A 25,793-nucleotide genomic window follows, 5' to 3' on the forward strand; every position below is an offset into this window, starting at 1 on the left:
GGAGGCTGTATCTGGGATGAAGTGTGACAGAGAGAGGTCAGCTACTGGATGGGGAAAGGCTTTCTCCATACCTGGAATGGCTCAGGAAGCTTCCCCTGATCAGTGACCACTGGCATTTGTGAAAATTAGTAGATGGAAACCTCACTAAAATGCACTGGAAGGTTTCAGCAGAAAGAGCTCTCATACCTTGCCCCTCCTGGTGGATTGCAAACTGGACAACAAGACAGAAAGAGGTGGACTTGACCTTGGGTATGGATACTACTTCCTGCCCCTAACAGTTCTCCTTTTGAGAAACCACTATACTTTGAATTCTCCATTTATTCTAATGGACTTTTAATAACAGCTTTGCTATCTTACCCCTGTTCTTCTTAACAATTCTACCTCTTGTTTGTTCCCCTCAACCTGCCTTCGATTTTTTGGCAGCTTGTTTGCACTGGATTGTGATTCCCTTTTATTCCCAAATAAACACATCTTTTGCTGGTAAAATAACTATTTTTAATGTTAACACATTGATTGAATTCCCACCCTGGGCCTCTTATGATTTAACCCTCTCATTATTTTAATAAAGAAGGTGCTGTTTTTATCACCAGCATTTTGAGTATCTTGAGCATACTCATTGAGAATATTGGTGTGCGTAGAGGTTGGGCTACTGGCTCAAGCTGATGCTTTCAAAATGGCAGAGCTAAGACTTGAACCCATGCCTGGCTGTCTCCAAAGACTATGCCTTTCACTATCCTTCTGGATTGCCTACCAAAATGAGAACATTCTTCCACTGGAGCTTCCATCCATTGTCCCTGGGTTCTCCTACTCCCTTCTGATAAACCCTGTTCTCCCCATAGCCTCAGAGACCACAAGATACCCTTTCCCCATGACTACAACTCCTTGGATCAGCTTGCCCTCTAACTTAAGGAAGTCAGAAGCAGGAGACTGATTAGAAATAACATTATGGTTGTTTTCCAGCTCCTATGAGGGAAGTCTATTTGTTCTAAAGCAACACAACATGGCCATCAGACAAGGGACATGGGAGCCAGCCAACCTGAGTTTGAATTCTTGTTCTGCCTACTGCGTAAACTTGAGCAAGTTTCTTAACCTCTCTGTACCTCCATGTCCCCCTACCTACTTCAAAGAGTTGTTATGAGAAATAAATGAGTTTCTTGGAAGGTCACCTGACACACACCAAGTACTACCTATGGTAAATCAATACAGTAAATAGTACATAGTCTGTGTACATAGTCTGTGATCAGGAAATAACTTCAATTTAATGAGATTTCCATGTTTCTTTATGAGTAACTTAACCATTTTAAAATGATCTTTTTATTAGGCGATATAAAGTTTAAAGGGTGTAAACCACTAATCATCTTTCTGTCTCTATTTGCCTGTTCTGGGCACTCATCTAAATGAAATTATACTCTATGTGACCTTTGGGGTCTGGCTTCTTTCATTCAGCCTACTGGTTTTGAGGTTTATCGACACTGTAGCATGTAACGTTCTGAAAACTTTGTTGCTTTTCATGGTTGACCAATATTCCACTGCATGGATAAACCGTTTTCTACTTTTACTTTTTTTGTCTATTTACTTTATTTACTTTTGTCTATTTTTTGGTCTATTTACTCATATTTGGGTTGCTTCCACTTTTTCATTATTGTGAATAGTGCTACTATGAATATTCATTCTTGCAGGAGCTCAAAGCATATCAGTGGTTGCCAGGGACTGGGGAGGGAGAGTAGGGAATGATTGCTAATGGACACAGTGTTTCCTTTGGATGATGAGAAAGTTCTAGAACTAGATAGAGGTGGTGGTTTCACAACACTGTGAATGTAGTTAATATCTCTGAACTGTATGCTATAAAATGGCTAAAATGGTAAGTTTTATGTTATAGTACTTTACCACAATAAAAAAAAATCAGGAAAAAGTGGCCAATGTCCTCTTAAGTGGCCACAGTTCCCTGTCAAGCCCTGACAGGTTGATAGTGAGAAATGAAGGGGGGGCAACTGTTGATGACTAGAGGCTGCATTCTCCAAATACCACCAGTTTCCAGAGTTTCTTGGCTTCCCTTCTGTGGAGTCCCTTGCACCCTTCCTCCACTTTTGGGTGAGCACCTGGCCATAGGTCTCCAGGACTATGTTGTTGCCCCAACAACCCCCCAGTTAGTCCTGCCACTCTGAGAGGTGAGTCAAAGTCAATAATTTGGAAATAAGAACCTCCTAGAGGAGGCTGAATGGGTGAGACCAGTGTCATGAGTTGTGCTCACAAGCTTCCAGTGGCTCTCCACCATCGAATGCAAGGTTTCTCAACTGTGGGACTCTTTATTTTTTTTTCTCAATTTATTTATTTTCAGAAAAACATTATTCATTATTTTTTCACCACACCCAGTGCTCCATGCAAGCCGTGCCCTCTATAATACCCACCACCTGGTACCCCAACCTCCCACCGCCCCTGCCACTTCAAACCCCTCAGATTGTTTTTCAGAATCCATAGTCTCTCATGGTTCACCTCCCCTTCCAATTTACCCCAATTTGCTTCTCCTCTCTAACGCCCCTTGTCCTCCATGCTATTTGTTATGCTCCACAAATAAGTGAAACCATATGATAATTGACTCTCTCTGCTTGACTTATTTCACTCAGCATAATCTCTTCCAGTCCCATCCATGTTGCTACAAAAGTTGGGACTCTTTATTTTTAAGGCAAGATCATTCTTTGCTGGGGTGGTGGTGATGGGCATTCTGTGCCTTATCAGGTGTTTGGCAGCATCCTTGACTCCTACCAACCCCTGCTTAGTTGTGACAACCAAAAATGTCTCTAGGTAATCACCGATGTTCTCATGGGGGCAAAGTCAACCCTGGTTGAAAGCAATGATCTAGATAGTGCAGTAGCAATTTCTTAGCACGTTTCCTCTGCCCCAATCTTGGTTCTTTCCCTTCTCTGCCCATCAAATGACTGTTTATCTTTAAGCTTCAGCTTAAATGTGGAAAGAGCCAAGATGTCCTTCAATAGACAAATGGATAAAGAAGACGTGGTCCATATATATACAATGGAATATTACTCAGCCATCAGAAAGGACGAATACCCAATTTTTGCATCAACATGGACAGGACTGGAGAACATTATGCTGAGTGAAATAAGTGAAGCAGAGAGAATCAATTATCATTGATTTCATTTACTTGTGGATCATAAGGAATAACACAGAGGACCTTAGAAGAAGGAAAGGAAAAGTAAAGAGGGGGAAATCAGAGGGGGAGATTAAACATGAGAGACTATGGACTCTGAGAAACAAAATAAGGGTTTTAGAGGGGAGGAGGGTTGGGGGATGGGTGAGCCTGGTGGTGGGTACTGAGGAGGGCAGGTATTACATGGAGAACTGGGTGTGGTACATAAACAATGAATATTGGAACACTGAAAAAATAAAATAATAAACAAGTAAGTAAATAAATAAAGATTCAGCTTATATGGACATTGGGGAGGGTATGTGCTTTTGGGTAAATTGGAAGGGGAGGTGAACCATGAGAGACTATGGACTCTGAAAAACAATCTGAGGGGTTTGAAGTGGCGGGGGGTGGGAGGTTGGGGTACCAGGTGGTGGGTATTATAGAGGGCACAGCTTGCATGGAACACTGGGTGTGATGAAAAAATAATGAATACTGTTTTTCTGAAAATAAATAAATTGAAAAAAAAAAGATTCAGCTTAAATGTCATCCTGGACATTCTCCTCCCAAAACAGATTTAATCCCTCATTCCTGCATGCTTCCAAAACAATGACTCTTGAGTAAGTTTAAAATTCCTTGCTCCTAACTTACCATGACCCTCATCATAATGGGTCATGCTGGAGACACAACTGTTCCTGGCATTGGATTTTGAGTTCTTGGTGAGAAAAGCTACCCTTTATTGGATGTATCCTATAAACCCAGCACCTATGCTTATGCATTTTGTATTAAATCTTTACTCCAACATTATAAGGCATCCCCTATGATCCCCATCTTATAGATGTGGCCACTGAATCCCACAGAAGACACATCACTTGCTCAAGGGACCGCAGCTGCGGAATAAGGAAGCCAGGATCGGAACCTGTATTTGAATGCTGCCAAAATTTATCTATTCCTAACCTCTCTGTCATACTCACCACTTACTGGTGGTTGTTAATGAATGTCAGAGGCCACTCCCAGGACCTGGGAGATGGCAGCCTCACTATGCTGGACCACTACCTCCTGGTATCAGTTAAGATCACAAAAATCCACAACCATGAAGAAAGAAAGGGAGAGGATGCATGAGAAGATGAGAAGTTACCTTGTCCTGAGAAGGTGGTCCAGAGCTGCATAAAGCACCCTCTGGAATGATGGGGATGAAGAATGCACCTAAGAGGGGTGCCTGTTCATTCTGGAAAAGCAAAACTAGGAGGACAGTAAAAAGACTGGTGGTTGCCAGAGGTTCAGTGGCAAGAGAGGAAGGGATAAATAGGTAAAACTCTGAGGGCGTGGGGTAAGCTGGTGAACTGTTCTGTATGATACCGTAATGGTGGATAATTACATCGTGCATTTGTCAAAACCCACAGCATCAACAACACGAACAGTGAGCCCTAATGTAAACTGTAGGCTTTTGTCAATAATAATGTGTCAATATTACCTCAGCTACTGTAACAGATGTAACATTACTATATCCTGTAATGCAGGATAATAAGGGGGGAAACTGCGTTCAGGGAGAGAGAGGATCTATAAAAAATCTAGGCATTATCTGCTCAATTTTTTGTTACTTTTTATTTTTTATTTACTTTATTTAAATTCAGTTAGTTAACATATGGTGTATCATTAGTTTCAGATGCATTAAGGAGGGCACAAGATGTAATGAGCACCGGGTGTTCATGCAACTGACAAATTCCTCTCAATTTTTCAGAACATTTAAAAAATTTCTTTATTTGAGAGCGAGTGGAGGGGCAAGAGGGAGGAGCAGCACACTCCTCACTTGGCAGGGAGCCCAGACAAGGGGCGATATCCAGACCCCGAGATCATGACCTAAGCTGAAGACAGATGCTTAAGGCAGTGTGAACAGATACATGAGCCACTCGCTCTCAAATAAAGAAATTTTAAAAATTGAGCAGATGATGCAGAGATTTCTTATAGATCCTCTCTCTCCCTGAAGACCAGTCTTTTTACTGAGGGGGCAGGGGGAGAGTGGGAGAGATATCTGGCTACCTAGAACTTAGAGGAAATCATGGTGGGGCCAGCTGCTGCCCATATACACCCGTAAGGCTGGGTTCTTTGTGGAAGGGACTATGTATGCATTGTAGGATTGAGCTGCATTTCTGGTGCCCATAGATACCAGTAACACCTCTCAGTTGGGATAATCAAAAGTATCTTTGCATATTGTCATATGTATCCTTGGGGGGCAGAAGTGCCCCTCACTGAGAACCACAGGCTAGATCTGTCTTGCCTCTCAGTCCTCATCCTGTCTTACCTGTCTGCCCACATCCTGGCTGTCTCTTCTTAGTCAAACTGTTTGTTTTCACTTCTTTGCAACCTCCTTCATGCTTTAGACATCTCCTGCACGACTTGTCTCTTCTCTTCATCCTTAAGTCCTCACCATCACCCCATCTGTCCCTCAGACCTCTCTGACAGTTTATACCCCTGAAGGTGGCTAGAGTCTCTCAACCCTGAATCCTCTTATCTCTCTCTTTTCTTTGCCTTTCCCTGATCCTTTACCATTGGTTTCTGGGCAGGACAGAGAGGAGAGAGAGGTGCAAAGTCAGAGAAGTATTCTGGGTAACTTTGAGTGGCAGCTCTTCAGTCTCTGTACCTCAGTTTCTCAGCTATCCAATGAACCTCCCTCATAAAGTAATGTGAGCTCCAAAAAAGCAATGCCTGCAAAGCAATCATCACACTGCCTCAAAGCTAGGAAGTGGACCCCCCACCTACTGCCCGCATGCCATAGACTCAAGTTGCACAAGGGGTTGTATAAACAGGATGGCTTCACTGAGTCCAGGACAGGTGCTGGTTCCCCAGGTCTCTCTTAGGTGGAATGTGAGGAAGGTGACTCACCTGGGGTCAAGGCTCTGCATCTGCCTCTGCCTCACTCCAGCAGGAGGTCCTTGGTTAGTATTGCTCTGCAGGTGAGGAGGGCTGGACAGGTGAGGGCTGGACTGCAAAACAAGGGGTTGCTGCCCTGAGCATGCCGGCTGGACAGGAGTGGCCGGGGGAGGGGGACATAAGCCTGTCCTTCATTATTTATGCCGCCTCTGTTCCTTACCTGTGCCTTCTCTCACTGTGGTCCTACTGCTTCTGCTTCTGCTACAGGGATGCCAGGACCCCTTGGGATCCTGCAAGGGAGGGGGCAACCTCAGAGAGACTATGTCCTCACTTTCCTTCCCTCCCTGCTTGCCAGGGGTGAGTCAATTACCTGAGCTTCTCAGGGACTTAAGCAGACTAATGCTCTGCAAATTTGGGATTTGAGGCCCTGACTTCTTGTGCTGAGAGGAGAGCAGCCCTGCCATGTGCCACTGGGGTCAAGGAGTCTGCCAAATACACCCTCTTGACCTTCATCTTTCCCCACTCGGGTCACTTACACAATTAAATGTCTTTTTAAAGATTTAAAACATTAAAAAAAACTACAACTATTTGTTTCCTCTTATTAAATAGTTGAGATATCACAACTAAGGCTTAAATCATGCAATGGCCAGCCATGCAATTATGAGGGTGAATTTGATGGGCATCCTTCCACACCTTTGTACACATGTGACATGTAAGCAAACATAAAATAAGATTATTATTATGAGTTTTTGTTGTGGTTTAAGGTAGGTATCTTTCTGTAACTTTTTTTTTCCTTAACTCAACATCACAAAGTGAAACCCATGTTAGTTTACAGAGACCAAGGTTTCTGTACCTTGGCAGTACTGACATTTGGGGCTGGATCCTTCCTTGTGGCGGAGGTTGTCTGGTACATTGCAGAATGTCCCCCCCCCTGCCAGATGCCAGTAGCCTCCCCACCCCAGTCATAACAAAAATGTCTCCAGATATTGCCAAAATTGCCACTGCCTGCCACTGAGAATCACTATTATAGAACCGCCCCATTTTTATAAAATCAGTTTAATATTCAATTTTATGAATATGCACAATATATAGTTATCTGATAGACACTTCAGTTGCTTCTAATTTTTCACTGTTGTTAGGAATAATGCAATACATACCTTTGTATATCATTTACTACCCACAGACACTATTAAATACAAATTAAGGGGGCGCCTGGGTGGCTCAGTGGGTTAAGCTTCTGCCTTCGGCTCGGGTCATGATCTCAGGGTCCTGGAACCGAGCCCCACATCGGGCTCTCTGCTCAGTGGGGAGCCTGCTTCCTCCTCTCTCTCTGCCTGCCTCTCTACCTACTTGTGATCTCTGTCTGTCAAATAAATAAATAATCTTGTTTAAAAATATACAAATTACTACTAGTGAGATAATCAGGTCATAGGAAATACGATTCTTAAATTTAAGAAGAATTGCCAAATTAAACTCCCAAATGGCTGTGCTAATTCACACTCCAGGCACCTGCGTGTCAGAGGATTTATTTCTCCCACCCTCACTAATGCCTCATCATGTGAAACTTAATTTTACCAATATGGTTGCCGAGTGGTCTCCTGTTGTGGCTTTCATTTACATTTCCCTAATTACTGGTGGAGCTGAAAATCTCCACTGGTTTTTAACTATGTGAGTTTCCTCTTTTCGATATGTCTATCCAAAACCTTTTCTCATTTTCCTGTTGGGTTGTCTTGTTCTTATTGATTTGCAGACATTTTTGAAGAGATTCTGAATACTAGTTTTTGTACCATTTTTTTCCTTTGCCTTTTGTTTCTTATGCCTCACTACTTTTCCTGTCAGAGACATTCTCCTTAGTTTCTTCCTTTTTTTCACGATTTATATTTATTTTTTATTTAAATTCAATTAGCCAACATATAGTACATACTTAGTTTCCAAACTAGTGTTCAATAAATAGTGTTCAATTTCAATATTGAACTAGTGTTCAATAATAAGTTCATCTGTATGGGGTGCCTGGGGGGCTCAGTGGGTTAAAGCCTCTGCCTTCGGCTCAGGTAATGATCCTAGGGTTTTGGGATAGAGCCCCACATCAAGCTCTCTGCCCGGCAGGGAGCCTGCTTCCTCCTCTCTCTCTGCCTGCCTCTCTGCTTACTTGTGATCTCTGTCTGTCAAATAAATAAATAAAATATTTTTAAAATATTAATAATAATTTATCAGCTGTGTATAACACCCAGAGCATCATCCTTGGTTTCTTCTAATGCTTTTATAAGATAGTGTTAGGGTTGAAAAATTACGTCTCATAGATTTTCTGTTTCTATAAGTAAAGTTTTATTGGAACACAGCCATCCCCATTCATCAACTATGACTATTTTGGGGCTAAGAGGGCAGAATTGAGTAGCTGTGACAGATATAGTGTGACCTGCAAACTTAAATATTTACCATCTGTCCATTTACAGAGAAGTTTTGCCCGCCTCTCAAACTTTAATCTACCAAAAAACACTGTGCAAACATTTCAGGCTTGATTTCAACTTATTTTTTAAGACTTTTGGGGCACCTGGGTGGCTCAGTCATTGAGTGTCTGCCATCAGCTCAGGTCATGATCCCAGGGTCCTGGGATAGATCCCCGCATTGGGCTTCCTGTTCAACAGGGGGCCTGCTTCTCCCTCTCCCACTCCCACTGCTTGTGTTCCCTCTCGCTGTGTCTCCCTCTGCCAAATAAATAAATAAATAATCTAAAAAAGGACTTTTTTTAAAGTGGTTTTAGGTCCTTAGCATATTTAAGAGGGAGGTACATATACCATATGAGACTTCCCATGTATCTCTTGCCCTGCATATTCATAGACTCCCATTATAAATATCTCCCACCAGAGTGGTTCTTTTGTTGCAATCAATGAACCTACATTGACACATCATCACCCAAAGTCCGTAGTTTACATTATGATCTGTTCTCATTGTACATTCTAAGGGTTTTAACAAGTATATAATGAGATGTATTCATCATTATGGTATCATAAAAGTATTTCCACTCCCCTAAAATCTCCTGTGTTCACCTTTCCATCCCTCCTTCCCCCCTCTGACCTCTGGCAACCACTGATCTTCTTACTGCTTCCATCGTCTTGCCTTTTCCTGAATATAATGTAGTTGGAGTTGTACTGTCTGTAGCCTCTTAAGATTGGCTTCTTTCATATACTGATATGTATTTAAAGTTCCTCCATGTCGGGTATTACGGAGGGCAAGTATTGCATGGAGCACTGGGTGTGGTGCATAAACAATGAATTCTGGTACACTGAAAAGAAATTTAAAAAATTAAAAATTTTAAATAATAATAAATTTCCTCCATGACTTTGTATAGCTTGATAGCTTACTCCTGTTCAGTGCTGAATAATATTCCATTCTAGATGGTCTAATGGACAAGAGCTTATCTATTCACCTACTGAAGGACATCGTGGTTGTTTCAATTTGGGGTAATTATGAATAAATCTGCTATAAACATCCATGTTCATGTTTTTATGGACCTAAGTTTTTAACACCTTGGGGTCAATACCAAGAAGTATGGTTGCTTAATTATATTGCCAGAATATATATAGTTTTGTAAGACACTGCCAAACTGTTGCATTCCCACCAACAGTGAATCAGAGTTCCTGTCACTCCCCATCCTTATCAGCATTTGATGTGCCCAATGTTCTGGATGTAGCCATTCTAATAGGTGTGTGGTTGTAATACTTATTTTTGAATGTCTAACTAGTGATCTAACACAAGTTAATAAAAAGTCCACTATTTAATATAAGTTTATTTATATGTGATTCTGTTCCATGACTCTTATTCTGTTCCATGACTCTTATTCTGTTCCACTGTTTTGTATATCTATTCCCATATAATATAAGGCTGTCTTAAAAAATTATTTTAACAGTATATGTATAACATGGTATTTATCTTTGATAGCAACAGTAGTTGTAGCAGTTTATAACGACTAGGATTTGGTCCATACTTATTCTGTTCTTGGTACTCTTCTAAGATTATAATTACACAAAACAGGTATATATGTGAGTCATCAATTCTCACAACTCTATGAGCTAGGTACTCCTGGCATCTCCAGGTTTCAAATTTAGGAAACAGAGGTATAAGGAGTTTAAATAACTTGGCCAAGGTCTTTAGGCATGAAGAAATGGATATTTGAACCCCCCATATTGTTCTCATCTCTAATTCTACATTCATTCCATTTTTTCATATTTGAAATGAAATTTTCATATTTGAAATGAATATTTCATATTCAGATATTCTTACACATGTACATGTTCATGTGAATTGTGAACTAGTAATTCAAATTTCATGTTTAAAAAAATTTTATGTTAAGTTAGACACCATGATGTGGGGTTCAATGAATCGTGAGTTGCATTAAAATTTTTATTAGGTTTTCATCATTTTGCAGATTCATTAATTTTTACATTATTATGTCTTTGGTAGCTCTCTCCATTTATCTAGAAATTCTTTTATCTCCATTAGCAAAATGTTATAGTTTCCCCCTAAATGTCTTGCTCATTTCTTGCTAGTGTTATTGTTAGATGCCTCATAAATTTTGTTGCTTTTGTGAGTGAGATATTTTTTCCTATTATATTGTGTTCATGAGGTTAATTATACAGGAAAGCTATATTGTTAGTCAATTCTCACAGCTTCCCTAGATAATTACTATTGGAAAATATTGACAACACTGATTCTTCCCATCCAATCCTTGTACCTCTTTTTTGTTTTCTTGTTCTAGTGCATTGTTTAGGTCCTCCAATACAATGCAGAAGAGAAGTAATGATAGTGGGTATCCTTTTCTTTTAATTGAGATATAATTGATATATAACATTATGTTAGTTTCAGGTGTACAAAATAAGAATTCAATATAGGCATATGTTGAAAGTAGACATTCTTATCATTCCTCATGTTAATGGGAATCTTTCTGTATCTTACCATTCGGTAAATTGTTTTATTTTTTCAGTTCTCTACACCTGGGTACAGTAGGCATCATATTTTAATCCTCTGTCCCTTCTTGTCAAACTCAAACTCTATCTGCTGTATTTCCTGTTTTAAACTGTTAGTGATTAAATGTAGAAGCTTAGTTGAATTCAGGTTCTAATTTATAAACAACATTACTTCATAAGGGCTGTCATGTGTTTTCTATTGCTTCATATCAGGAGGAATGTAATGTCTAGCAGACACACTTAAAGTGGTACTAGAATTGATCACTGGGTTCTAATGTGTGTCTTACTTATTCATTCTACTTTTCTTTCATGGAATGCTTGCAGCTTTCATTGATCATCATTGTCTTGGAGATTAGAGCTTTTATTACAAAAGGCACACAGTCTCTGCTGAAAGCTGTGCTCAGCAGGACTGAGATGCGGAGCAATTGCCAGGCTTTTCTTGGTGAGTTGAGAACATCTGGGCACAGCCACAGATCCCTGTGTGAATGAGGAAGGCAAGAATTGGGCCACATGTGATCCTACTCATAAGACTGATCATACCCAAGAAACCTCATTCCCCTTGTACCTTGGAAGAGAGGGGAGTGTTCAGATGTGTCAACTTAGAGACTTCATCTTGAGCTTGCTCCAGTTGAAGACTATCTTATGAGCTGTGTCCTTCTAAAGCTCATATGTTGAAGTCCTAACCCCCAAGTACATCAGAATGTGACTTTTTTTGGAGATAGGATCTTTAAAGAGGTAGTTAAGATAATATAAGTTCATATCGGTAGACCCTAATTCAGTATGACTGGCATCCTCATAAGAAAAGGAAATTTGAACAGTGAATCATGGAAGACTATATCAAAAACTAATGATGGAGGTAAATACAAATCAAAACCACAATGAGATACCACCTCACACCAGTCAGAATGGATAAAATTAACAAGTTAGGAAATGACAGATGCTGGCAAGGATGTGGAGAAAGGGGCACCCTCCTACACTGTCGGTGGGAATGCAAGCTGGTGCAACCACTCTGGAAAACAGCATGGAGGTGCCTTGGAAAGTTGAAAATAGAGCTACCCTATGACCCAGCAATTGCACTACTGGGTATTTACCCTAAGATACAAATGTAGTGATCCAAAGGGGCATGTGCACCCGCATGTTTATAGCAGCAATGTCCACAATAGCCAAACTATGGAAAGAATGTAGATGTCCATCAACAGATGAATGGATAAAGAAGATGTATTATATATATACACAATGGGATACTATGCAGCCATCAAAAGAAATGAAATCTTGCCATTTGTGATGACATGGATGGAACTAGAGGGTATTATGCTTAGTGAAATAAGTCAATTGGAGAAAGACAATTATCATATGATCTCCCTTGATATGGGGAAGTTGAGAGGCAACATGGGAGATTTGGGGGGTAGGAAAAGAATAAAAGAAACAAGATGGGATTGGGAGGGAGACAAACCATAAGAGACTCTTAATCTCACAAAATAAACTGAGGGTTGCTGGAGGGAGGGAGGGAGGGAGAAGGTGGTGGGGTTATGAACACTGGGGAAGGTATGTGCTATAAAGTGTGTAAACCTGGTGACTCACAGACCTGTACCCCTGGGGCTAATTATACATTATATGTTAATAAAAAATTTAAAAATTAACTGTTTCCTTTGCTGTGCAAAAGCTTTTGATCTTGATGAAATCCCAATAGTTCATTTTTGCCCTTGCTTCCCTTGCCTTTGGTGATGTTCCTAAGAAGATGTTGCTGTGGCTGAGGTCAAAGAGGTTGCTGCCTGTGTTCTCCTCAAGGATTTTGATGGATTTATTTCTCACATTGAGGTCCTTCATCCATTTTGAGTCTATTTTCATGTGTGGTATAAGGAAATGGTCCAGTTTCATTTTTCTGCATGTGTCTGTCCAATTTTCCCAACACCATTTATTTATTGAAGAGACTGTCTTTTTTCCATTGGACATTCTTCCCTGCTTTGTTGAAGATTAGTTGACCATAGAGTTGAGGGTCTATTTCTGGGCTCTCTATTCTGTTCCACTGATCTACCTGTTTGTTTTTGTGCCAGTACCATACTGTCTTGATGATGACAGCTTCGTAATAGAGTTTAAAGTCCGGAATTGTGATGCCACCAACTTTGGCCTTCTTTTTCAATATTCCTTTGGCTATTCAAGGTCTTTTCTGGTTCGATATAAATTTTAGGATTATTTGTTTCATTTCTTTGAAAAAAATGGATGGTACTTTGATAGGAATTGCATTAAATGTGTAGATTGCTTTAGGTAGCATAGATAATGAAAAAGTGCTCCATATCACTCGGCATCAGGGAAATACAAATCAAAACCACAATGAGATACCACCTCACACCAGTCAGAATGGCTAAAATTAACAAGTTAGGAAATTACAGATGCTGGCGAGGATGTGGAGAAAGGGGAACCCTCCTACACTGTTGGTGGGAATGCAAACTGGTGCAACCACTCTGGAAAACAGCATGGAGGTTCCTCAAAATGTTGAAAATAGAGCTACCCTATGACCCAGCAATTTCACTACTGGGTATTTACCCTAAAGATACAAACGTAGTGATCTGAAGGGGCATGTGCATCCGAATGTCTACAGCAGCAATGTCTACAATAGCCAAACTATGGAAAGAACGTAGATGTCCATCAACAGATGAATGGATAAAGAAGAGGTGGTATATATACACAATGGGATACTATGCAGCCATCAAAAGAAATGAAATCTTGCCATTTGTGACAAAGTGGATGGAACTAGAGTGTATCATGCTTAGTGAAATAAGTCAGTTGGAGAAAGACAACTGTCATACAATCTCCCTGATATGAGGAAGTGGAGATGCAATATGGGGGATTAAGGAGGTAGGAGAAGAATAAATGAAACAAGATGGGATTAGGAGGGAGACAAACCATAAGTGACTCATAATCTCACAAAACAAACTGAGGGTTGCTGGGGGGAGGGGGGTTGGGAGAGAGGGGTGGGGTTATGGACATTGGAGAGGGTATGTGCCAAGGTGAGTGCTGTGAAATGTGTAAACCTGGAGATTCACAGACCTGTACCCCTGGGGATAAAAATATATTATATGTTTATAAAAAAAATTTTTAAGTATTACAAAAATTAAAAAATAAATAAATAAAATAAAAATAAATTTAAAAAATAAAATCCAAAAAAAAACCCAACAACTAATGATGTACTGTGTGGTGACTAACATAACATAATTTTTAAAAAGGAAAGGAAATTTGAACACTGACAGATACAGGGGAAAGACCATGTGAACACACAGGAAGAAGATGGCCATTTACAAGCCATGGAGAGAGCCCTTGGGAGAAACAACATTTCTGACAAGTTGGTCTTGGACTTCCAACCTCCAGATCTGTAATAAAACAAACTTCTGTTATTTAAGACACACAGTCTTCACTCCTTTCTTATGGAAACACTAACCAACTAGTACAAACTGGATGCAGACTTGGAGTATTGTCTCAGCTAGTTCTCTATGCCTCAGTTTCCCCATCTGTGCAATCAAGATTGTACCCTACCTACCTAGTAGAGCATTCAGTGAGCTCTGCCTTTAAAGCCCTAAGCATAATATGCAGCCCATAATGGGTGCTCAACAAAGAAGGTCTATCGTCATGAGAAGAGCAGAGGTGAGTGACTCAGGAAAACTAATGGGTGATCCTGGGAATAAGAAAAAGATGAGAAGGGCATCTCAGTGACAGGAAGAGAATATACCGAGGGAGTAACCATGACACTTGTATTTCCCATCACTCCCTTGCCTGGCTCATTTCTACTCATTTTTAAGGACTCGGGTTAAATGTTGCCACTGCCTGGAAGCCTTCCACATTCCCTTATCTGAGTCAGTTGCCCCCTTAGTCTTCCAGAATGCCCCCATAATTTGTCCTTCACTGATGACTAGTATTCACACGTCTATCAACTTGTCATCTCTCCTACACACAAGATTGGATCTGTTTTGTTCACCATGAGTCTCCAGCCTGTACCATGGTGCCTCATGTGGTGAATGCTCACTGAATTCACTGCCAAAGGCAAGGTTTGCATTCAGGGGTGGACCTTAGCAAAACTGTTTAGGAATAAATGCTGCATTCCCTTCTGTTATCTTTCTTTTTTTTTTAATTTTTTATTTCTTTTCAGCGTAACAGTATTCATTGTTTTTGCACCGCACCCAGTGCTCCATGCAATCCGTGCCCTCTCTAATACCCACCACCTGGTTCCCCCAACCTCCCACCCCCCGCCCCTTCAAGACCCTCAGATTGTTTTTCAGAGTCCATAGTCTCTCGTGGTTCACCTCCCCTTCCAATTTCCCTCAACTCCCTTCTCCTCCTTCTGTTATCTTTCTGTTACACCTTTAAGTCTGCCTGGCACATCCTTGACCCATACTCCTGGCAGAGAGGTAAGAAAATAAAAAAGGTTCTAGGAAGTGTTTTGTTCCTTTCCTGCTTCTCCTTGGTCTTGCCTTCCCCTTTATGGAACATCTGCTCCTTGACATGGCTCCTACCTTCATGAAAGCTCGGTGGACTCAGCCAGCCCTGGCCTTTGTCTTATGACTGGGAGAGTTTAGGCAGATCTGTGCTATCTCCATGTGACAGCATCTAATACTTACACTTCCCAGTCTTCTCTCTTCACCAGGACTTCTTTTCTGGTGTCCCTCAAGGCCATGACTTTTCACCATACTAATTTATACCTAAGTGTGAATGGTTGTCTTTGGCATAATGGGCTGGCACTTGTATTTATCAGGGGAAATTAATATGTTAACTCAAAAGTAAAATTGAGTCCTGGGGTATTTGGACACACTGGAAGGATCTACAGAAGACATGAGAGCATATGAACAAATTAAGGCCTCAAAATTTTTGGAAGGATTTTAAAAATTAAGAATGATAAGGGTAGGGGTGCCTGGGTGGCTCAGTCATTAGGCATCTGCCCTCAGCTCAGGTCATGATCCTGGGGTCCCGGGATCGAGCCCCCCCATTGGGTTCTTTGCTCAGCGGGAAGCCTGCTTCTCCCTCTCTGATTCCCTCTGTTTGTGTTCCCTCTCTCTCTGTGTCTCTCTCTAATAAATGAATAAAATCTTTTAAAAAAAGAATGATAAGGGTGGAAGGAAGAACTTTGACCTGAACAATCTGCATCTTACCTGTTGCAGCAGCACATAAAAGAACTAGTCTGGGTTTGAGGACAGACCCTAAGTCCAGAAATATGCAAATATTTATTGAACACTTACCATGTGCATGGAATCAAGGTACAAAGATGAATGAAGCCAGATTCCTTCCTCTGTGGAATACACAATCTGATGGGGAAGGGAGATCATTATCCTCAAGAAATCTAGATAGGGAATTTGGGTAAATTGGAAGGGGAGGTGAACCATGAGAGACTATGGACTCTGAAAAACAGTCTGAGGGGTTTGAAGTGGCGGGGGGGGTGGGAGGTTGGGGTACCAGGTGGTGGGTATTATAGAGGGCACGGCTTGCATGGAGCACTGGGTGTGGTGAAAAAATAATGAATAATGTTTTTCTGAAAATAAATAAAGAAAGAAAGAAAAAAAAAGAAATCTAGAAGGGTAAGTGGGACAAGATTTGTCCAATATTCAGTTCAGCAAAACCTTTATTTTCCAAAGTCCAGTAAGGTGATGAAAACAAACATCAGCAGATACAGTAGAACTTATTGAAAGGACTATCTCAAAAATAAAAATAAAGTAGCAAAAGTTACATTCAGTGAGTCTTCATTGTTTCTTTCTAGAAACCCTGTATTTATTTTTTTAAGATTTTTATTTATTCTTTTGACAGAAAGAGATCACAAGTAGGCAGAGAGGCAGAGAGAGAGAGAGAAGGGGGGAAGCAGGCTCTCCGCTGAGCAGAGAGCCTGATGCGGGACTCGATCCCAGAACCCTGAGATCATGACCTGAGCCGAAGGCAGAGGCTTAACCCATTTAATCCATTATAAAAGAGTTAAACTTTATAAACTTTATAGATCCTGGATATCAACCTTTTGTCTGTACTGTGCAATTGCATTACTGGATATTTACCCCAAAGATACAGATGTTGTGAAAAGAAGGGCCATCTCTACCCCAATGTTTATAGCAGCAATGGCCATGGTCACCAAACTGTGGAAAGAACCAAGATGTCCTTCAACGGACGAATGGACAAGGAAGATGTGGTCCATATACATTATGGAGTATTATGCCTCCATCAGAAAGGATGATACCCAAATTTTGTAGGAACATGGACAGGACTGGAAGAGATTATGCTGAGTGAAATAAGTCAAGCAGAGAGAGTCAATTATCATATGGTTTCACTTATTTGTGGAGCATAACAAATAGCATGGAGGACATGGGGAGTTAGAGAGGAGAAGGGAGTTGGGGGAAATTGGAAGGGGAGGTGAATCATGAGAGACTACGGACTCTGAAAAACAATCTGAGGGTTTTGAAGGGGTGGGGGGTTGGAGGTTGGGGGAGCCTTGTGGTGGGTATGATGGAGGGCATGTATTGCATGGAACACTGGCTGTGGTGCAAAAACAATGAATACTGTTGTGTTAAAAAGAAATAAAATTTTTTAAAAAATGAAGCAATGATCACATCAAAAAATAAGAGTTAAACTTGTGATATCTGTCTTTTTCAAGCTGCAGAAATCTTTGTCCAGTGCTTATTATGCACAGAGTCCTTTGACAGGTGATTTACATTTTATTTTATAGAATTCTGATGACCACCTAGAGAGAGGGGAACCATAACCAAATTCACTTTACAGATGAGAAAACAGTAATGCTGGGATGTAAAGTTAACTAACTTGGAGCAACAGGCTAGAAGGATGATTGAACAGCCCCCACTTTATGAAAAAGAAAACTCACATTCAAAGGGAAAGTGAACAGATAAGAGACATGTGGTTTATTTAGGAGCAAATGGAGAACTTGAGCCCAAATGTGTCAGATTTTTAAGCCAATGCCCCATACCATCATGAAATCCCAGTGTTTTGCTCTTGACTCAGCATGGGCAATCTGTGTGATCCAGTATCTCCCATTCCTCAGAAGACAAAAGACAAGAGGTGCTGGTGAGGATGTGTGATGAGGGAACACTTGTGCACTGTTGGTGGGGATGTAAATGGTCCAACCTTTATGGCAAACAATCTGAAGTTTCCTCAGCAATCAGAAATAGATCTACCTTACGATCCAGCAATTCCACTTCTGGTACCCTTAAATGAAATGAAAACAGAATATCAAAGAGTTATATGCACTCCTCTGTTTAATGCATCAATATTCACAATAGCCAGGACATAGAAACAACATAAATATCCATCAGTAGAGGAGTGGGTAAAAAAAATGTGATATATACAATAGAATATTATTCCACTATGAGAAAGGAGGCTATCCTGTCATTTGTGACAACATGGGTGGACTTGAGTATATTATGCTAAGTGAGATAAGTCAGACAGAGAATGACATGCACTGTGTGATATTACTTAAACCTGGAATCTAGGCAGAAAAAAAAAACCAGTGATGGTTTCTGGGGAAGGGAAGGTGGAGGAACAAGAGTACAAACTCACCGAAGTCCCAACAGTTCATTTTTGCTTTTGTTCCCTGGCTTTTGGAGATGTGTCTAGCAAGAAGTTGCCTAGGCCAAGGTTGAAGAGTTTGCTGCCTGTGTTTTCCTGTATGATTCTGATGGATTCCTGACTCACATTTAGTTCTTTCATCCATTTTGAGTTTACCTTTGTGTATGGTGTAAGATAATAGTCCACTTTCATTCTTCTACATGTGACTGTCCAATTTTCCCAACACGATTTGTTGAAGAGACTGTTTTCCAAGATCTATAAAGAACTTATCAAACTCAACACCCAAAAATTAAATAATCCAGTCAAGAAATGAGAAGACATGAACAGACATTTCTCCAAAGAAGACATACAAATGGCCAACAGACACATAAAGACACATGTTCAACAACACGTGGCACCAGGGAAATACAAATCAAAACCACAATGAGATACCACCTCACACTTGTGAGAATGACTAAAATGATCAAGTCAGGAAACAATAAATGTTGGCAAGGATGCAGAGAAAGAGGAACCTTTTTACACTGTTGGTGGGAATGCAAGCTGGTACAGCCACTCTAGATAACAGTTTGGGGGTTCCACCAGAAGTTAAAAATAGAATTACCCTGCTACTGGTATTAACCCTAAAGATTAAAATGTGATCCTGAAGGGACACCTGCACCCCAATGTTTATAGCAACAAGATCCACAATAGCCAAACTATGAAAAGAACCCAGATGTCCATCGACAGATCGATGGATAAAGAAGATATGGTATATATACAATGGAATACTAAGCAGCCATCAAAAAGGTTGAAATCTTACCATTGCACCGATGTGGATGGAACCGGAGGGGATTTTGCTGAGCAAAATAAGTCAATCAAAGAAAGACATTTATCATATGGTTTCGCTCACATGTGGAATATAAGAAATAGCACAGAGGATCATAGGAGAAGGGAAGGAAAACTACATGGAAAGAAATCAGAGAGGGAGAGAGACCATGAAAGACTCTTAACTCTAGGAAACAAACTGAGGGTTGCTGGAGGGGAGGTTGGTGGGGGGATGGGGTAACTGGTTGATGGGCATTAAGGAAGGCATGTGATGTGATGAGCACTGAATGTTTTATGAAACTGGTTAATTAGTTATATGCAACTGAGCATTACATGCAACTGATGAATTACTAAACTCTACATCTGAAAATAATGGGGTACTATATGTGGGCTAATTGAATTTAAATAAAATAATAAAATAAAAATAAAGATTAAAAAAGACTACAAACCTGTAGTAAGTAGTAAATAAGACAGAGATATAATGCACAATGTAATGAACATAGACAATATTGTACTACAATCATCAAACTTGCTAAAAGCCTAAAACTTAATTATCTCAACCGTTAAAAAGAAAGGGTAATTATGTAATGATAGAAGTGCTAAATATTGCTATCATGCCACTCACAATATAATATAAACATATATCAAATTAACATGTACAACAAATTTACATAATGTTATATGTCAAATATATTCAACAAAAAATAAAGTACTTAAATAATAAAATTTTGTTTCTACCTTTAAGAAAACAAAAAGAAAAAAAAACAGATTTTTGACACTGAGAAAATTTAGTTTTTTTCAAAAATAATTGGATCTGAAGTGCCTGAGTGGCTCAGTTGATTGAATGCTCAACTATTGATTTTGGCTCAGGTTATGATCTCAGGTCTTGAAATTTAGACCCATGTCCTACTCTGCGCTCAGCAGAGAGTCTGCTTGAGATTCTCTCTTCCTCTGCCCCTCCCCCTACTCATGCTCTCTCTCTCCCACTTCAAATAAATAAATAAGTAATTTTTTTTTAACATCCTAACTGGTGTAACTGGTATCTCAATGTGTTTTTGACTTGAATTTCCCTGATGGCTAATGATGTTGAACATTTTTTCATGTCTTTTAGTCATCTGTATGTCTTCTTTGGAGAAGTGTCTGTTCATGTCTTCTGCCCATTTTTTGGCTGGATTATTTGTTTTTTGGGTGTTGAGTTTGAGAAGTTACTTATAGATCTTGAATACCAGCTCTTTATCTGCAAATACCTTCTCCCATCCTGTGGGCTCTCTCTTAGTTTTCTTAACTGTTTCCTTTGCTGTGCAGAAGTTTTTATCTGAAAGGATGAATACCAACCATTTTCATGGACATGGATGGAACTGGATGGGATTATGCTAAGTGAAATAAGTCAAACAGAGAAAGAAAATTATATGGTTTCACTCATATGTGGAACATAAGGAATAGAGCAGAGGAACATAGGGGGAGGGAGGGAAAAGTGAAGCAGGGGAGATCAGAGGGAGAGACGAACCATGAAAGACTATGGACTTCAGGAAACAAACTGGGGGTTGCTGGAGGGAAGGCAGGTGGAGGGATGGGGTAGTCGGGTGATGGGTATTAAGGAGGCCATGTGCTATAATGAGCACTGGCTGTTATACACAAATAATGAATCATGGAACACTACATCAAAAACTACCATTATAATGTATGGTGACTAACATAACCTAATAAAAAATATGAGCACATCAAATATAACAATTAAAAAATTCTTAAAATTAAAAAAAAATTGGCTTAAAAGAATCTTCAAAGAGGTTCATCCAAGTGGTTTCCTTTGAGAAGTTTCCTGAGGGCTTCCTTCAGATCTCGGTTCCGAAGGCTGTAGATGAAGGGGTTCAGCATGGGGGTGACCATAGTGTACATCACTGTGGCTCCCAAGTCCCTCTGGGTGGTATGTGTGGATCCAGGGTTGAAATAGACCCCAATAATAGTCCCATAGAAGAGAGAGATGACACAAAGGTGAGAACTACAGGTGGAGAACGCTTTCCACTTCCCCTGAGTTGAGGGCACCTTCCACACAGCCACAGCAATAGGTGTATAAGAGGCCATGATACACACAAAAGGAATCAGAACCACCAAGCCCCCAAGGACCAACATCAACATCTCGTTGACTTGGGTGTTAGAGCAAGAGAGCTTGATCAAGGCATTGAGGTCACAGAAAAAGTGTGGGATCCTATTGGTGCAAAAGGACAAGCGGGTCATCAGGATAGTATGCACCATAGAGATGAGGTTTGCTGAGATCCAGGGTACTGCCACCAGCAAGGCACACCGAAGGACACTCATGACTGTCAAGTAGTGCAGTGGGCAACAGATGGCCAGGTAGCGGTCATAAGCCATGGCCGAGAGAAGGATGCTGTCAGCTGCCCCAAAGGCAATGAAGAAATACATCTGCGTCAGGCAAGCCTCAGAGGAGATGGTACTGTGCCCGCATAGGTGGTTCACCAGCATCTTGGGGATGGTGGTGGAGGTAAAGCAGATGTCAAGTAGAGACAAGTTGCTGAGGAAGAAGTACATGGGGCTGTGGAGGTGAGGGTCGAAGAGGATGGCCAGGATGGTGAGAAGATTCCCCAGGCACCCAATCAGATACAGGATGGAAGACAGACCAAAGAGCACCTGCTGTTGCAGGGGCTGCTCAGAGAGGCCAAGGAGGATGAACTCAAAGACTTGGGTCTGATTGTCCATGTCCATGTGGTACAAAAGCCAAAATAAGGGCATCAGTTGAGTGGACTCCTGAAGAAGAAATGGATTGTTGCATTATTGTCCTTCCCACCCACCCCTCATGTTGCCTCCCACTACCCTCCCTGAGCCTCAGGTTCCTCATCTGTTCCAGGGACTGGTCATCTAACCTCTTAGGATCATTACAAGAATTAAGTGAGAAAATACGTATAAGGGCCTTAAATCCATACCTGATATGTTATATGGACAGTTATTTTTATCAGTGGAAACTTCTAGTGATACTATCAAAATAGTGATATATGTTAATTAGCTTGATTGTGGTTATTACTTCAGAGTGCATACATATATCAAAGTATCAAGTTGTACATCTTAATCATATACATTTTTATCTGTCAACTGTACCTCAGAAATGATGGGAAGAGAGAAAAAAACAAATAAACAATCTAAATAAATAGGCTTACTATTCCCAGGATTTGCTTTAAAAATAAAAATAAATACTGATTAAGGGCATCCACTCTGAAGCCAGACAGCCTAAGGTTAAATCCCAGCTCTGCCACTTACTAGCTGTGTGAGTTAGGCAAGTTATTTAACCTCTTTGTGCCTTCATGTTCTCATCTGTAAAGATGGCTAATAGTAGTAACCGCTCCACACAGCAATTGAAAAGATGTAGTGGGTTAATATGTAAAATGCCAAATCTTGTGATTTTTTTCTGAGAGTTAAGGTCTCTTAGTGGTTGAGAGCAAAGACCCTTGGGTTCTGACAGACCCTATTTAAATACCACCCCAGACACTCATCAGTTGTGTGAGCCAACGACAGATACTCCCAAAGCCTCAGGTTCTTGGGGGGATTAAATGAGACAATTAGTGTGGTACTCTATAAAGTCTTCCTTTAAAGGCACCACTCTAAAATGTTATAATGACATGTATCTTTTATATCAGTCTCCCTGTCAAGCTGTATAAGCATGGCATGGATTAAAGATATCTTGGTATAGATTATTTCCAAAGGGAATTAATTTCATTCATTTGATGCTTCTTAACATCCATGTTAGAGATAGATTACCTTAATTTGTCCACAAATTCTGGCCCTATGTCCCAGGCGGTGCTTGCATTACCCTGACTGGCTTCCACGGGGCACCCACTGACTCTGTCAAAGTCTATTCGGGCTAAATTATACTGCAGTAACATCCATGCCCAAATCTTCATGGCTGACAGCAATGAAGGCTCATTTCTCTCTCAGGCTGTATGCCCATGGCATGTTGCTATGGCTGTGTTCCATGAAGAATTCACTTCAGGGCTCAGGCACATGGTAAACGTTTGTGTCTGGGATGCTGCCAGTTATCACAGCAATGGAAAAAGTGAATTGTAAGCTGGCTCCTAAGAACATCTACCAGGAAACAGCCTTCTCTCACCTCCATGCACATTTTAATGGCCAAGTCTGGTGTCAAGGGGTAGAGAGGTAGAAATCTCACCCAAAGAGCAACAGTACATATTTGTGAACTGCAATAGACTCTTCAAAGCCTTCCTTTTACCTTCTTCTACTGAAGGCTGAGGAAGGGAGTGAATACTTGGTTTTTTGTGTCTCTGGACCCCTCCCCTACAATCCATATACCGTACATACGACATGGGATGCTCAGAGTACATACGTGGTATGAAAATATTTATAATACAAGTGGCAAGTATCTTGGTGCAGTCTTCCAGACTTACATTTTTCATTCAATGGATTAAATTCATTCTGAATTTCTGGCTCAGCACCCACCTCTTTTCAAATTCCTACTTGATTATCCTGTTGCTTCCTGGACATCACCCCCAGACACTCCCAGGCACTCTAGCCTCACAAGGTCCAAAATGGAATCTCCCTGCCAGAGGTGCTGAGGTTGGCCCTGGGAGTCATGCACTGTAGCATTCCACAGGGTGCACAACCTGAACAACTGGGCATTGAGGACTGAGCACTGCCCTCCACTGCTGCTTGCCTTTCATTTCCCAATGGTTCCAGATTTGTGGGGTTTTAAACATCATGTTCATCTCTTGGACAGAAACAGAATATTCATTCCCAGAGGAATTATTCCAATCCAGGTCACCATGGATTCTCATGTGGATGATCTACTGTTCCTTGGTCTCCCCAAGGCCACTCTCACCCACCCCACCTCCACAAGCCAACAGCCAGTGACTCTATAAAAGTGTAGATGGGGATCAAATTCAACTTCACCTTTCCATGGTTCATTCACCACTGTTCTTCTCACTCCTGGACCTCAGTTTCCATCTTCCTGGTTTTATCTCTGCCTTAGAGCCTTTGCACCTGCTGTTCCTCCTGCCTAGAAACCTCTAGCCCCAACTTTGCCTCATTTAGGCATTACCCTTACATCTGCAAGAATTCCTTTCCCGCTCATCCCTCTATTGGCCAAGCCCAGCGATTCTCAACCTGAGCTCTATTGACATTTGGGGCCAGAGCAGTTTTTTTGTGGTGAGGACTGTCCAGGTATTCTTGCAGGATACTGAGCAGCACCCCTGGCCAGGAGCATCCCCTCATCCCAGCTGCAACAAGAGCCCTTGGGAAGGGATTGGAATCCCCCCCCCATTGAGGACTGCTGACGTAGGTTGAACTCCCTGCTCTCTCCTCCCACAGCACCTGCCCAGATCAACTAATTTTGGTGAAACAATACTGTTTATTTGATGGAAATCCACATTTGAGCTAATCACTTGATACATACCAGCCCACTAAACCCTGATTAACGCATGGGGCAGGCAGCTGAGACTCCACACCTCACTCCTACGTGGAGGTAGAATTCAGCCTGGGTCTGGCACCCTTTCTCTTAACCAGCTCACAATTCTCTATCCACTCTGAGGCTGTGACAGCGGGCTTTCTAAGCTCTGGTGGGGAACAGTGAGCAGGCATCCCCCCACTGTCTGAGGAATGTTCTGGGGAGGGCTCTTCCCTGAGACCACTCCCTTGTATCTTTTCTTCCTGACACACTTACTTGACCAGTGGCTACTGTACCCCTGGCAGATCCCAGACCTCTCAGCTGCTAGGTGTAGTGTTTCCAGAGGTTAGGGGCTGCAGCTGCCTCAACTTTGTCTTATGGTTGTGAAGGAGGAGCATGTTTTCTCTTAGAGCACGAAGCAGAACCACCACCACAGTTTATACCAGACTCTCTGACCCCCGAGACATAATCCCCAGAGAACCTTATGAAGGGAATACAATTAGCTCAGCTTCCCTAGTGTGCCTCTGAGTCTGGCATCCTTACAGGAAAGAAGTTTGTCATGAGGACATTGACTTTCTTCAGATTCATCTCTCTTGGTTGCCAGAGGGATAGCAGGGTACTCAACGTTTTCCATGATGAAGCTTTTAAATATATTATTACCAATAAGTTATAATGTATTAAGTCTTTGTTATGCAGATAGAGCTATGCCAAGAATTCAGTGCCCTATAATTCTCACCATAGTGAGTGCTGCAAGACTACCTAATCTGCACATATGTATCTTCATGCATAGTTTTTAGTTTTTCACTAAAAGACATCAGAATATCTGTAGTTCTTAAAGTCCCTTAATGGGGTGCCTGGGTGGCTCAGTTTGTTAAGCGTCTGCCTTTGGTTCAAGTCATGCACTCAGGGTCCTGGGATCGAGTACCACATCGGGCTCCCTAGCAGCAGAGAGCCTGCTTCTCCCTCTCCCTCTGCCTGCTGCTCTGCCTATTTGCTCTCTCTCTCTCTCTCTCTCGTGCACACTCTCCCTCGCTCGCTCTCTCTCTGTCAAATAAATAAA

The 25,793-nt window shown here is 41.2% G+C and overlaps 1 protein-coding gene across 1 annotated transcript; it reads right to left on the minus strand.

The window, feature by feature from the left end:
• Positions 1-21,105: 21,105 nt before the first annotated feature.
• Positions 21,106-22,047, minus strand: LOC122910752 (olfactory receptor 1361-like). The gene has a single exon (XM_044255375.1). It carries the CDS (start codon positions 22,045-22,047, stop codon positions 21,106-21,108), a length of 942 nt encoding a protein of 313 aa, XP_044111310.1.
• Positions 22,048-25,793: the final 3,746 nt, after the last annotated feature.

Source organism: Neovison vison, chromosome 6 (assembly GCF_020171115.1).
Source record: "Neovison vison isolate M4711 chromosome 6, ASM_NN_V1, whole genome shotgun sequence".
NCBI classification, from domain to species: domain Eukaryota; kingdom Metazoa; phylum Chordata; class Mammalia; order Carnivora; family Mustelidae; genus Neogale; species Neogale vison.